The sequence below is a fragment of the Oncorhynchus tshawytscha genome, linkage group LG02, assembly GCF_018296145.1.
Source record: "Oncorhynchus tshawytscha isolate Ot180627B linkage group LG02, Otsh_v2.0, whole genome shotgun sequence".
Taxonomy (NCBI): domain Eukaryota; kingdom Metazoa; phylum Chordata; class Actinopteri; order Salmoniformes; family Salmonidae; genus Oncorhynchus; species Oncorhynchus tshawytscha.
The window spans coordinates 69,671,946-69,687,781 of NC_056430.1; the positions used below are offsets into that span (position 1 = coordinate 69,671,946).

Genomic DNA, 15,836 nt, shown 5'->3' on the forward strand with positions numbered 1-15,836 from the left:
TCCAAGTGCCAATGCTGTTTATCAAACTCCAGGTGGTGCTATGGTCAGATGACATGAAAATAGGCTTAGTGTCGTTATCCTCGCAAGAGGAGGGTGCAGAAGTATTGAAAACAGGGGTGCCATTTTGACCCCGATCTTTTATTTTATTACTTGTTAATTTTAAACAAAAGATTTTTCTCAATTGTATTAGTATAAAATAATTTAAAAAACTTTAGCATACAATATACAGTAGCTAAGTATTTGTTTTATTTATTTTATACAGTCTTAATTTCTGCCAAAATATTTGGTTCTGACTGTATATCCCTTTCATACACATATCAAAATCACACTAATTTCCCATACATGCTTTTTTGTACCAGCTTTTTTTGTATATCTGAAAGGGGTAATAAATAAACACTGTAAATTAAAAGCCACCTGAAGACCTAGTCATGATTCCTGCATTTTCATAGACCCTGTAACCAAAATACAGGTATCGGGTCTGTGTGAATGGTGCTCTGCTTTTTTTCAGGTAAATTCATTAACACAAACAGGCCCAATGCATACAGGCCCAATGGTTTAACAACACCTTACCCTTCCAATGTGCCAGTTACCCACTGATATGTATCAAAGGGGTACAGTATACTGTCTGCAAGAAGATGTTTGAAAGGGGGTCAACATTGCCTTATATATATTACATTTTTTATAGGTAATATACCACATTTTCTGTCTGAAGTGGGTATTACACTGCCCTCCATGAGTTCCTGAATTTCCTCTTCATTTTGCTCCACAATTCATGCACCCTGGTGTGGAGAGCGAGGTAGTGACAGTGCTCCCTTCCCTTTGAAAATGCTCATAATGACAGTACCGTAAGTTTTTGGGACAGATGTGCAAAACACCAATTTAACCCCAGGAATCAGTACAGAAGGTATTTTAAGCATTTTCATGCTGTCTGTTATGGTTATGTCTGATAACGTTATCTACTGTACTCCCAACTGCTGCCGCTAGATGCCTCTGACAACGCAGCAAGGTTTCATGGGAACTATGACGTTTACGTCTGTGCACCACTTCAATCTGATTCATTCTAGCGAGCGAGCTAATCAAAACAATGAAGGCAATCATTCAAAGAGTGACAACAGCGAGCGTGTCAGGTGAGTAACGCGGTCTACTTGTTATTATTTTATTTCTATAACGCTCATAGTGTCAAAGAATGACAGTTCTTCACCGGTAGGTATTTTGCAGGCAGCACAGAGGATTGCTAACGTTAGCTACGGTAGTTTGGTAGCCGCACGGCTATCCAATCAAACGTATTTACAAAACACTTTTTCAGTGGTGTGAAGTAAAAACACTTTAAACTACCACTTAAGTCGTTTTAGGCGGTATCTGTACTTTACTATTTATATTTTTGACAACTTTTACTTTCACTTCTACATTCCTAATGAAAATAATGTACAATCTACTCCATACATTTGCAGCCTACTACTACTTGCAAGACTGCCAGTGTGTGCTAGATTAACCACACTTGTTGAGGAGGATGTGTCTCACACTGAATAATGAAAAGGACAATTATTTTATTGATTTGATCATTCTGTCCTGTGTTGTCACAGTGGGCGAGGTGCCCATCAGCTCAATAGGCAGAGGACTGTGTGTGTTGCTGGGTATATCCATGGAGGACACACAGAAGGATGTGGACTACATGTGAGTGTGGGTTCATTCAGTCACAAAACATTATCTTTGCACTACGGTACTGTAGCCCTTCTCCTACATAGGCAGGGCATAAGGATCAGGTTCATATCTGTAATAGGAATTTGTAAGACAACCATAGCATTCACATAGATCTATTCTTTTGTATTTAGCCCAATAAGTTTGGAACATCTGCACAAAATACTTGCTCACTCCTATAGCCATCTCCTCTGTGACCCCAACACATAAAGATTCTAATAAATGAATTATATATTTCAATCAATTCTACGCCCCAACATTACTGTCTTTGCTTCTCAGTGTTCGTAAGATCCTCAACCTGCGTCTGTTTGACGATGAGAACGGCCGGGCGTGGAGCAAAAGCGTCATGGACAGGGAATATGAAGTCCTGTGTGTCAGTCAGTTCACTCTGCAGTGCATACTAAAGTGTAACAAGCCAGACTTCCATGCTGCCATGCCTGCAGAGCTGTCCCAGCCCTTCTATAATAACATCCTGGAACACCTGAGGAGCACCTACAAGCCGGAGATGATCAAAGGTGGGTGAACACGCAGGACTAAATAGAAAACGATATTGCTATGGGTGAACATCATTGACTGACACTGCAGGCATACAGTCTGCTAAATACACACTAGGCCTATATCAGCTGCTATAACTATATTACGAGCTACTAAACAAGCCTGAGAGGATCAAAGGTGGGTAGCCTAGCTGTTAGAGCGTTGGTACAGTAACCGACAGGTTTCTTGTTCGAATCCCAGAGCTGGCAAGGTGTACAAATCTGCCGTTCTGCCCTTGAGCAAGGCAGTTAACAACAACTGCTCCCCGGGTGCCGATGATGTCGGTTAAGGCAGCCCCCCGCAACTCTCTGGTTATGAGGGGATGGGTGAAATGCGGAAGACACATTTCAGTTGAATGCATTGAGTTGCACAACTGATTAGGTGTCAGTGTTCCCTCTAAGCTGCGTACAGCTCCCATCAGACTGCCGCGCAGACAAAATATCCGTCCAGCCAGAGAAGCATGAGTTTGAACTTCACTCACCTTTCTTGAGATTTCCCCTTTATGCATTGGAGTCAACATGGGCCAGCATCCATGTGAAACGCTTTCGACACCTTCTAGAATCCATACCCCAACAAATTGAGGCTGTTCTGAGGGTAAGGGGAGGGGGTGTTCCTAATGTTTGTTATACTCAGTGTATATTACAATATCACTATATCTATCTGCTGGCCTGGGCTCGGTGAGAGAAACACTGCAAAAGGAGCCATATATGGAGTTTTTAAAATAGACTGCTATTGTACAGAATTTCACATCCAGTGACCTAAAAGTGTCAAGGACACTTTGCTGTGTAGGCAGTTTGTGGGCGGAGAGAAATGGACTCTCATAAGACACTCTAGATAGGAAAAGCCTAAATGAAGAGATCATTTTGATACCTTGGATATTTAATAGATATGTAAAAGGATCGGCATTCTTCTAAGTGTGTGGTTTTAATATTTAATAGCATTGGGTCAATGTTTTGCTCGGTACTGATTGCAAAAGGTAATTTGTTCAAGCGAAGAGGTGAAGCTAAACTGAACAGAAATATAAACGCAACATGCAACAATTTCAAAGATTTTACTGAGTTACAGTTCATATAAGGAAATAAGTCAATTAAAGTAAATTCATTAGGCCCTAATCTATGGTTTTCACCTGACTGAGAAGGGGTGCTGCCATGGGTGGGCCTGGGAGGGCATAGGCCCACCCACTTAGGAGACAGGCCCAGCCAATCAGAATGAGTTTTTCCCCACAAAGGGGCATTATTACAGACACCACCCCCCTCAGATGATCCCGCAGGTGAAGAAGCCAGATGTGGAGGTGGTATGCGGTTGCGACGCCGGTTGGATGGACTGCCAAATTCTGTAGAATGACATTGGAGGCAGCTTATGGTAGAGAAATTAACATTCAATTATCTGGTAACAACTCTGGTGGACATTCCTGCAATGAACATGCCAATTGCACGCTCCCTCAAAACTTGGGACATCTGTGGCATTTTGTTGTGTGACAATTTTAAAGTGGCCTTTTATTGTCTTCAGCACAAGGTGCACCTGTGTAATGATCATGCTGTTTAACCAGCTTCTTGATTATCCACACGTGTCAGGTGGGTGGATTATATTTGCGAAGGAGAAATGCTCACTAACAGGGATGCAAAGACATTTCTGCACAAAATCTGAGAGAAATAAGCTTTTTGTGCGTATGGAAAATCTCTGGGATATTTTTATTTCAGCTCATGAAACATGGGACCAACATTTAACATTTTATTTTTGTTCAGTGTAATTGATAGCCTAAGGTGAATATCACAAACACCTGGAGAACAATAGTGAATAGAAGGGTTGCTGTTCATAGCCTGGGGAATTGAGACACAAGCTTAAGGCTTGACCAGGGTTAGGGTTGATAAGCCAATGCACTCCTAAGTGAAACAGCCTAGACTACAGGGTCACATGCAGTAGCCTTTATCCTTGAGGCCACTCAAGACTTGACTCCTGACCTGAAAGGCTCGGAATCAGTTGAATCGCCTGCTTTCCTGTTAAAACAGAGGAAACATATGTTGGTCTATAAGGTCATAGTTCACAGTGCAAATGTTATGGTTGTTCCACACATCTAGATAGGGGGTGTTTTTTTTCAGGCCATGTTTGGTGGTGAATTGGGTCTATAGTCTATAGTTCATAGTTTTTATTTTTTTATTTCACCTTTATTTAACCAGGTAGGCCAGTTGAGAACAAGTTCTCATTTACAACTGCGACCTGGCCAAGATAAGGGAATGCAGTGTGACACAAACCACACAGAGTTACACATGGGATAAACAAACATACAGTCAATAACACAATATAAAAATCTATATATAGTGTGTGCAAATGTAGTAAGATTAGGGAGGTAAGGTAATAAATAGGCCGTTGTGATGAAATAATTACAATTTAGCATTAACACTGGAGTGATAGATGTGCAGAAGATGAATGTGCAAGTAGAGTTACTGGGGTGCAAATGAGCATAAAAATGAATAACAATATGGGGATGAGGTAGTTGGGTGGGCTATTTACAGATGGGCTGTGTACATGTGCAATGATCGGTAAGCTGCTCTGACAGCTGATGCTTAAAGTTAGTGAGGGAGATATAAGACTCCAACTTCAGTGATTTTTGCAATTCGTTCCAGTCATTGGCAGCAGAGAATTGTAAGGAAAGGCGGCCAAAGAAGGAGTTGGCTTTGGGGATGACCAGTGAAATACACTGCTCAAAAAAATAAAGGGAACACTAAAATAACACATCCTAGATCTGAATGAATTAAATATTCTTATTAAATACTTTTTTCTTTACATAGTTGAATGTGCTGACAACAAAATCACACAAAAATGATCAATGGAAATCAAATTTATCAACCCATGGAGGTCTGGATTTGGAGTCACACTCAAAATAAAAGTGGAAAACCACACTACAGGCTGATCCAACTTTGATGTAATGTCCTTAAAACAAGTCAAATTGAGGCCTGTATGACCTCCCTACAACGCCTGGGCATGTTCCTGATGAGGTGGCGGATGGTCTCCTGAGGGATCTCCTCCCAGACCTGGACTAAAGCATCCGCCAACTCCTGGACAGTCTGTGGTGTAACGTGGCATTGGTGGAAGGAGCGAGACATGATGTCCCAGATGTGCTCAATTGGATTCAGGTCTTGGGAACGGGCGGGCCAGTCCGTAGCATCAATGCCTTCCTCTTGCAGGAACTGCTGACACACTCCAGCCACATGAGGTCTAGCATTGTCTTGCATTAGGAGGAACCCAGGGCCAACCGCACCAGCATATGGTCTCACAAGGGGTCTGAGGATCTCATCTCGGTACCTAATGGCAGTCAGGCTACCTCTGGCGAGCACATGGAGGGCTGTGCGGTCCCCCAAAGAAATGCCACCCCACACCATGACTGACCCACCGCCAAACCGGTCATGCTGGAGGATGTTGCAGGCAGCAGAACGTTCTCCACGGCATCTCCAGACTGTCACGTCTGTCACGTGCTCAGTGTGAACCTGCTTTCATCTGTGAAGAGCACAAGGGCGCCAGTGGCGAATTTGCCAATCTTGGTGTTCTCTGGCAAATGCCAAACGTCCTGCACAGTGTTGGGCTGTAAGCAGAACCCCGACCTGTGGACGTCGGGCCCTCATACCACCCTCATGGAGTCTGTTTCTGACCGTTTGAGCAGACACATGCACATTTGTGGCCTGCTGGAGGTAATTTTGCAGGGCTCTGGCAGTGCTCCTCCTGCTCCTCCTTGCACAAAGGCGGAGGTAGCGGTCCTGCTGCTGGGTTGTTGCCCTCCTACGGCCTCCTCCATGTCTCCTGATGTACTAGCCTGTCTCCTGGTAGCAACTCCATGCTCTGGACACTACGCTGACAGACACAGCAAACCTTCTTGCCACAGCTTGCATTGATGTGCCATCCTGGATGAGCTGCACTACCTGAGCCACTTGTGTGGGTTCTAGACTCCGTCTCATGCTACCACTAGAGTGAAAGCACCGCCAGCATTCAAAAGTAACCAATACATCAGCCAGGAAGCATAGGAACTGAGAAGTGGTCTGTGATTATCACCTGCAGAACCACTCCTTTATTGGGAGTGTCTTGCTAATTGCCTATAATTTCCACCTGTTGTCTATTCCATTTGCACAACAGCATGTTAAATTTATTGTCAATCAGTGTTGCTTCCTAAGTGGACAGTTTGATTTCACAGAAGTGTGATTGACTTGGAGTTACATTGTGTTGTTTAAGTGTTCCCTTTATTTTTTTGAGCAGTGTATATCTGCTGGAGCGCATGCTACGGGTGGGTGTTGCTATGGTGACCAGCGAGCTGAGAAATGTAATGCAAATGACATCGCCGAAGTCAAGGATCGGTAGGATAGTCAGTTTTACGAGGGTATGTTTGGCAGCATGACTGAAGGATGCTTTGTTGCGAAATAGGAAGCTGATTCTAGATTTAATTTTGGATTGGAGATGCTTGATGTGAGTCGGGAAGGAGAGTTTACAGTCTAACCAGATACCTAGGTATTTGTAGTTGTCCACATATTCTGAGTTAGAACCGTCCAGAGTAGAGGTCGACCGAATATGATTTTTCAACGCCGATACCGGTTATTGGAGGACCAAAAAAAGCCGATACTGATTAATCGGCCGATTTAAAAAATATATATATATATTTGTAATAATGACAATTACAGCAACACTGAATGAACACTTATTTTAACTTAATATAATATCAATAATATCAATAAAAATCCATTTAGCCTCAAATAAACGATGAAACATGTTCAATTTGGTTTAAATAATGCAAAGTGTTAGAAAGTAAAAGTGCAATATGTACCATGTAAAAAAGCTAACGTTTAAGTTCCTTGCTCAGAACATGAGAACATATGAAAGCTGGTGGTTCCTTTTAACACAAAACTTCAATATTCCAAGGTAAGAGGTTTTAGGTTGTAGTTAATATAGTATTTATAGGACTATTTCTCTCTATACAATGTGTATTTCATATACCTTTGACTATTGGATGTTCTTATAGGCACTTTAGTATTGCCAGTGTAACAGTATAGCTTCCGTCCCTCTCCTCACCCCTACCTGGGCTCGAACCAGGAACACATCGACAACAGCCACCCTCAATGCATCGTTACCCATCGCTCCACAAAATCCGCGGCCCTTGCAGAGCAAGGGGAACAACTACTCCAAGTCTCAGAGCGAGTGACGTTTGAAACGCTATTAGCGCGCACCCCGCTAACTAACTAGCCATTTCACATCGGTTACACCAGCCTAATCGCGGGAGTTGATAGGATTGAAGTCATAAACAGCTCAATGCTTGAATCACAGCGAAGAGCTGCTGGTAAAACGCACGAAAGTGCTGTTTGAATGAATGCTTACGAGCCTGCTGCTGCCTACCACCGCTCAGTCAGACTGCTATATCAAATATCAAATCATAGACTTAATTATAACATAATAACACAGAAATACGAGCCTTTGTTCATTCAACATGGTAGAATCCGGAAACTATAATTTCAAAAACAAAAAGTTTATTATTTCAGTGAAATACGGAACCGTTCCGTATTTTATCTAACGGGTGGCATCCCTAAGTGTAAATATTCCTGTTACATTGTACAACCTTCAATGTTATGTCATAGTTACATAATCTGGCAAATTAGTTCGCAACGAGCCAGGCGGCTCATGCTGTTGCATATAACCTGACTCTGCGTACAATGAATGCAAGAGAAGTGACACAATTTAATCTGGTTAATATTGCCTGCTAACCTGGATTTCTTTTAGCTAAATATGCAGGTTTAAAAATATATACTTCTCTGTATTGATTTTAAGAGAGGCATTGGTGTTTATGGTTAGGTACATTCGTGCAACGATTGTGCTTTTTTCGCAAATGCGCTTTTGTTAAATCCGTTTGGCAAAGTGGGCTGTCTTTGTTAGGAAGAAATAGTCTTCACACAGTTCGCAATGAGCCAGGAGGCCCAAACTGCTGCATATACCCTGACTCTGTTGCAAGAGAAGTGACACCATTTACCTAGTTAAAAGAAATTCATTTTAGCAGGCAATATTAACTAAATATGCAGGTTTAAAAATATATATTTGTCTATTGATTTTAAGAAAGGCATGGATGTTTATGGTTTGTACACATTAGAGCAACGGCAGTCCTTTTTCGCGAATGCGCACCGCATCGATTATATGCAACGCAGGACACGCTAGATAACTACACATGGTTGATGATATTACTAGTTTATCTAGTGATTATGATTGATTGATTGATTGTTTTTTACAAGATAAGTTTAATGCTAGCTAGCAACTTACCTTGGCTTCTTACTGCATTCGCGTAACAGGCAGGCTCCTCGTGGAGTGCAATGAGAGGCAGGTTTTTAGAGCGTTGGACTAGTTAACTGTAAGGTTGCAAGATTGAATCCCCGAGCTGACAAGGTAAAAATATGTCGTTCTGCCCCTGAACAGGGCAGTTAATCCACCGTTCCTAGGCCGTCATCGAAAATAAGAATGTGTTCATAACTGACTTGCCTAGTTAAATAAAGGTGTAAAAAAAATACAGATTTCCAATTGTTATGAAAACTTGAAATCAGCCATTCCGATTAATCGGTCGACCTCTAGTCCAGAGTAGTGATGCTAGACGGGCGGGTGCGGGCAGCGATCGGTTGAAGAGCATGCATTTAGTTTTACTTGCTTTTAAGATCAGTTGGAGGCCATGGAAGGAGTGTTGTATGGCATTGAAACTCGTCTGGAGGTTTGTTAAGTGTCCAAAGAAGGGCCAGAAGTATACAGAAAGGTGTCGTCTGTATGGAGGTGGATCAGAATTACAAGCAGCAAGAGCGACATCATTGATGTATACAGAGAAAAGAGTCGACCCGTGAATTGAACCCTGTGGCACCCCCATAGACTGCCAGAGGTCCGGGCAACAGGCCCTCCGATTTGACACAATGAACTCTATCTGAGAAGTATTTGATGAACCAGGCGAGGCAGTCATTTGAGAGTCGGAAAGCCTTGGCCAGGTTGATGAAGACGGCTGCACAGTATTGTCTTTTATCGATGGGGGTTATGATTTCGTTTAGGACCTTGAGAGTGGCTGAGGTGCACCCATAACCAGCTCGGAAACCAGATTGCATAGCGGAGAAGGTATGGTGGGATTCGAAATGGTCGGTGATCTGTTTGATAACTTGGCTTTCGAAGACTCTAGAAAAGCAGGGTAGGATAGATATAGGTCTGTAACAGTTTGGGTCTAGAGTGTCTCCCCCTTTGAAGAGGGGGATGACCGCGGCAGCTTTCCAATCTTTAGGGATCTCAGACGATACGAAAGAGAGGTTTAACAGGCGAAAAATAGGGGTTGCAACAATTGCGGCAGATCTTTTTGGAAATAGAGGGTCCAGATTCTCTAGCCCAGCTGATTTGTAGAGGTCTGGATTTTGCAGCTCTTTCAGAACATCAGCTATCTGGATTTGGGTGAAGGGAAAGTGGGGGAGGCTTGGGCAAGTTGCTGTGTGGGGTGCAGAGCTGTTGGCCGGGGTAGGGGTAGCCAGGTGGAAAGCATGGCCAGACGTAGAAACAATCTTGACAGTGACAGTGTTTCCTACCCTCCGTGCAGTGGCCAGCTGGGAGGAGGTGCTCTTATTCTCTATTGACTTTACAGTGCAAAGATTATGGTGTTTCCACATCTACATAGGGGGTGGGTTTGTCAGGCCATGTTTGGTGGTGAATTATATGGTCGTTGGTCACAGCATAGAAATAAACATTGTTATATAAACATTTTTGGGGCGGCAGGTAGCCTAGTGGTTAGAGCATTGGACTAGTAACTGAAAGGTTGCAAGATCGAATCCCCGAGCTGACAAGGTAAAAAAAATCTCTTTCTGCCCCTGAACAAGGCAGTTAACCCACTGTTCCTAGGCCGTCATTGAAAATACAAATTTGTTCTTAACTGACTTGCCTAGTTAAATAAAGGTAAAATAAAAAATATATTTATTTAATTATATGGGTCACAGTGCAAGGGCGGTTCCACATTGGGGTAGTTTTCTTTTATCAGGTCGTAGTTGGTGATGGTGTTTGGTGGTGAATTGATTCAAGCCACCAGGGAGAAGGTGTAGTGGAGGAACTCTGTGTCCCTGCTTGTAGTGGGATGCAAGCTCTCTAATTAGTCTTCTTACTGCCAAGGCCCAATCGCCTGAGTGGTAGAAACGAGATGATTCTGCTCTTTTTAGAACACACCACCCAGCCACCGGTTTCATGGGCAGATGATGTAATAAATCGAAACATACCTGGACCAAAGGGGAACATTTAAGTATAAACTTCCTGTCTTATTGTGTCTTAACACCCGCTACCCTCGTGTCCCTGTTGTACTGAGATGTCACCTGCTTATAAATCATTGATATAGATTAATATGCACAATAAGCAAACTGCAGTGGCTGTTACTGGATGGAAACGTTGAGTGTTGTCATTTATATTGGCCTATGGAGGAAGGGATCCTAGTTCTTTTAACTGTTTTAGACTCATTTAGATGTATTAAGGTTAACCTTTACATTTTCCTTTTGTCTTGTGTTTTTAGACGGGCAGTTTGGGGCCTACATGCAGGTTCACATCCAGAATGACGGACCAGTCACCATCGAACTGGTGTCTCCTTCTGCTCCCATGGACCCCAAACAGGTACAGTTGATGCTGTTGATTTCTGCAAGCAGGAAGTTGGCCCATGGTGTATGATGGTGTCATATTGCGGAGTCTCCCTTTATTAGGCTATGTATTGCTAGACTATATTTGTATTAAATTGTTCAGACGTTCTCTCAGCACTCTATCTATCCTGCTATCCTCCAGCAGGTGGTGCTGCAGGCCTAACTTCTTGTAGTAACAGATGGAGAACGGACCATGATCAACATGCAAAGCTGCACTATTGTTTTTCTTAGTGCAGTGTTAGTCAACCTCTAGTCCATGGACCGGCACCGCTCCCTGAGATGTGGCTTACTGGTCCCTGAGATAGCTGTCAGACATTTAGTTGGTCAGTTTTCTGGCTTCAAGGAGGTGAACCATAGATCTTTTTTTATTTTTTATATTTTTTATTTTACCTTTATTTAACTAGGCAAGTCAGTTAATTTAAGAACAAATTCTTATTTTCAATGACAGCCTAGGAACAGTGGGTTAACTGCCTGTTCAGGGGCAGAACGACAGATTTGTACCTTGTCAGCTCAGGGGTTTGCTAGTCCAACGCTCTAACCACTAGGCTACCCTGCCGCCCCAGTCCCTGATACAAAAACCAATCCTGATACTGTAGATGTGTACTGATTATCCCATGAATCTGTCCCAGCACCCCTCTGGCCTAGCTGAAAGACCACTGATTGACCAGAAGTGTCCAGAAGTGTGTGTGTGTGTGGGGGCGACATAACATATGATTGGCAGGCCAGGGCGAGGTGGGGGGGGCGCCACCACCGCATGGGTGCCCCCGCTCTCCCCACAGGGATCGGTTGACTCCTGAGTCACTGTGCACTCTGTTACCATGACGACGGCCTCTGCAGGGGAGACTCAGGCCATGCTGGCTAAGAAATATATTTGGATGTGGAATAATGATTTATGAGTTCTGATGTGTAGCCTAAGTAGTGACAAGTTCACCCACAATGTTATATTAATAATGGATGTCTTCTCTTAGGGCCAGTTTCCTGGTCCTAGATTAAGCTCTGTCTTGCACTATAAAGCATGCTCAATCTAAATTCTCCATTGAACATGCGTTCAGGACTAGGCTTAATCCTGATCCAAGAAACTTTAATGTATTATAACACAGAGGGATTTGAAGGAGCAAAAAGCCTTGATGAATGTGTTTACGCCACCACATCTACTTGAAAACAGCGCGCTATGATCCAAACTTAGCAGAAAGCAGTCAGGTCCACTCCAAACAGCAGCAGCCATGAGGGAGTAGGGACATCCCTCCCTGCTTCTCCTAAACCGTCCGCTTCACATTGTATTTTATTCAAATCAAATCAAACTTTATTTGTCACATGCTCCGAATACAACAAGTGTAGACCTTACCGTGAAATGCTTACTTACAAGCCCTTTAACCAACAGTGCAGTTCAAGAAGAGTTAAGAAATATTTACCAAATAAAGTAAAAAAATAATAAAAGTAACATGATAAAATAACTATCGAGGCTATATACAGGGAGTACCGGTATCAAGTCAATGTGCGGAGGTACAGTGAGTCATTTGAAATGGTAGTGTTTTAGTTATTTGTCAATTGTTGAAGACTTCCTGAATGTGATTCCAGTCACTTCTGTGTTTGCATGCGTGGTCTTTGTGTGTGTAAACTTGGCTGACTGCTCGGTCCAATGGATGTAAGCGGCAGTCCTCGGAATTTTAATCTAGTCTGTTTTGGATATTTGGGATGTTGTCGTGCAGTTAGAGGGGAGTATGCCAAGACTGAGAGGATCACCAGTCAACTGGGGGAGCAGCTTAAACACACACACACAGACACACACACACACACACACACAGACAGACATTTCCTTTCTATGAATCAGAAGCTTTATCGGATCCTAGGAGAGGGACAACAGAGCCTTTCAAACAATACCATTATGTTATCCTGTTTCTATTGTTCTGTGAAAGTAATTTTGAATATGAAACAGTGGTCTTAATCACTGAAATGTCAAGTGATCATTTTTATTGGGGGTTTTCAAAGCCACCCAACACCCTGGGTAAGATGGTATATTGCTTGCTAGCTAGCTAACCCCGATGTAGTTTGTACAGGGGTAACTAGATACATGGTGTTTTTTTAAGTCTTATTCCCTTTAAATAATTAAGAGTTTGTGGGATGTTGTGGCTTTAGCATGACATTTAAGTCATACATTTTTCCTGTGGCGCTCATGAAAGTTTTAGCATGTATGTTTACAAACCTTTTCAGGGGTAGTTGTGTTCCTTTTAGTGTAGGGTGGTTGTTTACTCTTCTTTGAGCAGAACAGAGATAGCTGCTACAGTAGTTTCCTCAGGGAGGAGCCTCGCAGCTAACCGTAGATGGTGAGTGAATGGGAAGATGACTCGGCTCTTTCTGAGTGTGACCGCTTTATATTGTCAGGACAGTTAAGGCTTCATCGAAATGGTCATGGCTTCTGAAAATAGCAGCACAGTGAAACAAAGCTCTGATGTTTATTTCTCTTTCTTGTTCTGCCCTTTTCTTTTCATCTTCTCTTCTCTTGTTTTACTGTCGCCAAATATTTGGTACAGTTATACATAGCTAGGTCCCTGGGTTTCTCTTGGGCACGCGACTTGACCAGTAAAAACAGGTCACGTGACCACGAACAACTCAGGTCCCTACTAATGTCATTAGATCAATCCAAGTTTTGTCCTTCTTTTTTGAACCCTTTACCACTGGCCTTGTTTCCCCCCTCAGCTCGCTAAACAGGAGAAACAGCAGCAGAGGAAAGAGAAGCAGCGCTCTAAAGGACCCTCGGAGTCGGGCAGGGAGAGGGCCGCCCCGCGCCCCAGAGCCCAGGACCCTAACGCCAGCAGTGGAGCAGACGGAGACGTGTCGTCAGAGAGGGAGACCTAGGGCAGCACGGTGAGCCTGGAGTCCCAACCTGCTGTGCTGGTAGTGCTGCATTACTTATACAAAAAAAATGTACAAATAAATAACCCATAAAGTTGTCCTCTGTTTGAGGGTTGATGTCGAGTCAAAGTAGTGGTATCTAGTGCTGTATGCATCTGCTACGAAACGCTTGACGGCACTGGCCCTTTACCACAGCTTCTGGATTTCATCTCTGTGTTTATTGCACACATACATGGATGAAATAGAACCACTTCAATCCACATTGGTGTATGTTGTACTGCAAATGGTCCTTGGTCGCTCCATGTTATTGTTGACATTGTAGTGAAATCCAGAAGGAGGCTGTTTCTTATACAAGTGTTCAGATCTCCGGATTAGAGGGCTCTGCTCTTATTCATCCCTAGCGTTTGTTTACTAAAAACAGAGAAGTGGAGTCACTGCGTTAGTCAGTCAGCCCGCCCCTGCTTGCTCGCTGTGTTGTGGTGTGTTCGCGACTACGCCTTACCCCGTGTTGGGGTCAAATGCGCAGTGACCCGTGGTGGAGTTGGTGTGGCTTCGGAGCGAACACACCACCACACGACGTCACTACTGGGTGACGTGTCCTCTCTTTCATAACCACGCACACACATTATACACACACAGTACATACAATATATGTAATTTAGAGACACAACACACACTGTACTCCCCTCACTTTACGAGACAAAAAGAGAGAAGGAAGCTGGAGAGAGGGGGGCAGGCTGGGTAAATATGCCGCAAGACATCAGCAAGGCCTCCCCGAGATGGTTGCATAAGGCCACTTTGTCTGACAGAGAGCGAAAGACGAGGGAGGGGGGAGGGAGAGATTGAGAATTGTTTTCATTTTTTCACTTTCGGGGGGGAACGCAAAGGCAGCAGTTCTGTGTGATAAGCAAGCTCAGACTTGAACTTGAACGTAGAGAAATGCTCACTCTCCTCCTCATCTCTTCCTCTCCTTTCCTCTCCTCTCTCTCGCTTCCTCAGTTCCGTCGCTTCATTTTTTTTAAAGGGGAACTTTGTCTCCCTGAGGTTTGCTTACTATGACTTAAAAATGAGCAGTGTGCACCACTGTGTGTGTCTCAGAATGATTAGAGTCAGTTTGTGACAAGTCTTCATCCTATCTTCCCTCACTTCCTTCCTGCAATGTTCTATTTAAATGAAATGTTCTTGTGGTTCTGTTACTGCAAGACTCCTCCTGCTCTCAATACTACAACGACTGCTCTTACAACGGCCACCACTCCTACTAATGCTATTGTGTTCAATACTACTGTGTCCAGTGCCACTGTGTCTAAGGGTACTACGTCTTAATGCTACTAACAGTCTATACAAGTTGCTCTGGATAATGGCACCTGCTAATTGATATTCTATATATGAATATACTGATAACGATGTGCCTTGTATCTTATAGATTTTTCCATATTGATGATGGGAGGAGCCGGAGGAGCCCAGTCTGCCAAAATGGACTTCATCTGTAGAGACTGTGAGACGTGACTCTGGACTGTCCTCCTGGGAGAACGTATGGGCCTCTTCCTCTCCATCTTTCTCTACAACATTGGCTGTCTCTGCCTTGTACCCTCTCTGCCACTGTCTTCCTCTACTCAAAGACAAGGGACCTTACACCCAAAACCCAAAGGCACCTATGACAGAGAGGGCTAGTGGCATCACAAGATGGAGATGCAGGACATTCTCTCAACTTACTTTTGGAGTTATTGTCTTAATCAGGACAACACATTTAATATTTATGAATGTTGTGAACACGATATGTTATACTGCTGTTTAGTGGATTTGAAAGTAAATGTTGTCATTTTATAAAAGAAGACATGGTGTGTGGACCTATGCTGTGTTTGTTGTCAGTGTGTGAGTGCGTACATGCTCTATCCTTGTTCTTGGATGGTCTGAGGGAGGAACACACTTACCTTAACATTGAACACAAATACCTTCAAAACTCCAGGATTTAGTTGACAGAGCATCTATTCCTGGCCTACAGGAACTGCTGTGCCCTCGCAGCGTGACGTTGTGCTGGGATGAGATTTCTCTCCATGTTTATTTCTGGTTGAGAACAGAACGGGAGGAAACTGAGAA

General features: G+C 43.4%; 1 protein-coding gene across 3 annotated transcripts; it reads left to right on the forward strand.

Moving 5' to 3' along the window:
* The first annotated feature begins 998 nt into the window (after positions 1-998).
* On the forward strand, positions 999-15,591 carry LOC112262903 (D-aminoacyl-tRNA deacylase 1). 3 transcript variants are annotated; one of them, XM_024438742.2, is made up of 6 exons: positions 999-1,127; positions 1,584-1,674; positions 1,978-2,217; positions 10,770-10,863; positions 13,584-13,751; positions 15,163-15,591. In XM_024438742.2, the coding sequence occupies exons 1-5, from the start codon at positions 1,085-1,087 to the stop codon at positions 13,740-13,742; spliced, it is 627 nt and encodes a 208-aa protein (XP_024294510.1). In that variant the 5' UTR covers positions 999-1,084; the 3' UTR covers positions 13,743-13,751; positions 15,163-15,591. The 3 variants fall into 3 exon arrangements, with proteins under 3 accessions (XP_024294510.1, XP_042159638.1, XP_024259419.1); XM_042303704.1 differs by having other exon boundaries at positions 1,000-1,127; positions 1,978-2,213; positions 10,766-10,863; positions 13,584-13,781; XM_024403651.2 differs by having other exon boundaries at positions 1,000-1,127; positions 1,978-2,213; positions 10,766-10,863.
* The last annotated feature ends 245 nt before the right edge of the window (positions 15,592-15,836 follow it).

Excerpts from the sequence above, each read along its gene's own strand:
- LOC112262903 (XM_024438742.2), top strand. The coding sequence starts at position 1,085 with ATGAAGGCAATCATTCAAAGAGTGACAACAGCGAGCGTGTCAG. Across the intron at positions 1,128-1,583 it reads GACAACAGCGAGCGTGTCAG|TGGGCGAGGTGCCCATCAGC; the intron begins GTGAGTAACGCG and ends GTGTTGTCACAG. Across the intron at positions 2,218-10,769 it reads CCGGAGATGATCAAAGGTGG|GCAGTTTGGGGCCTACATGC; the intron begins GTGAACACGCAG and ends GTTTTTAGACGG.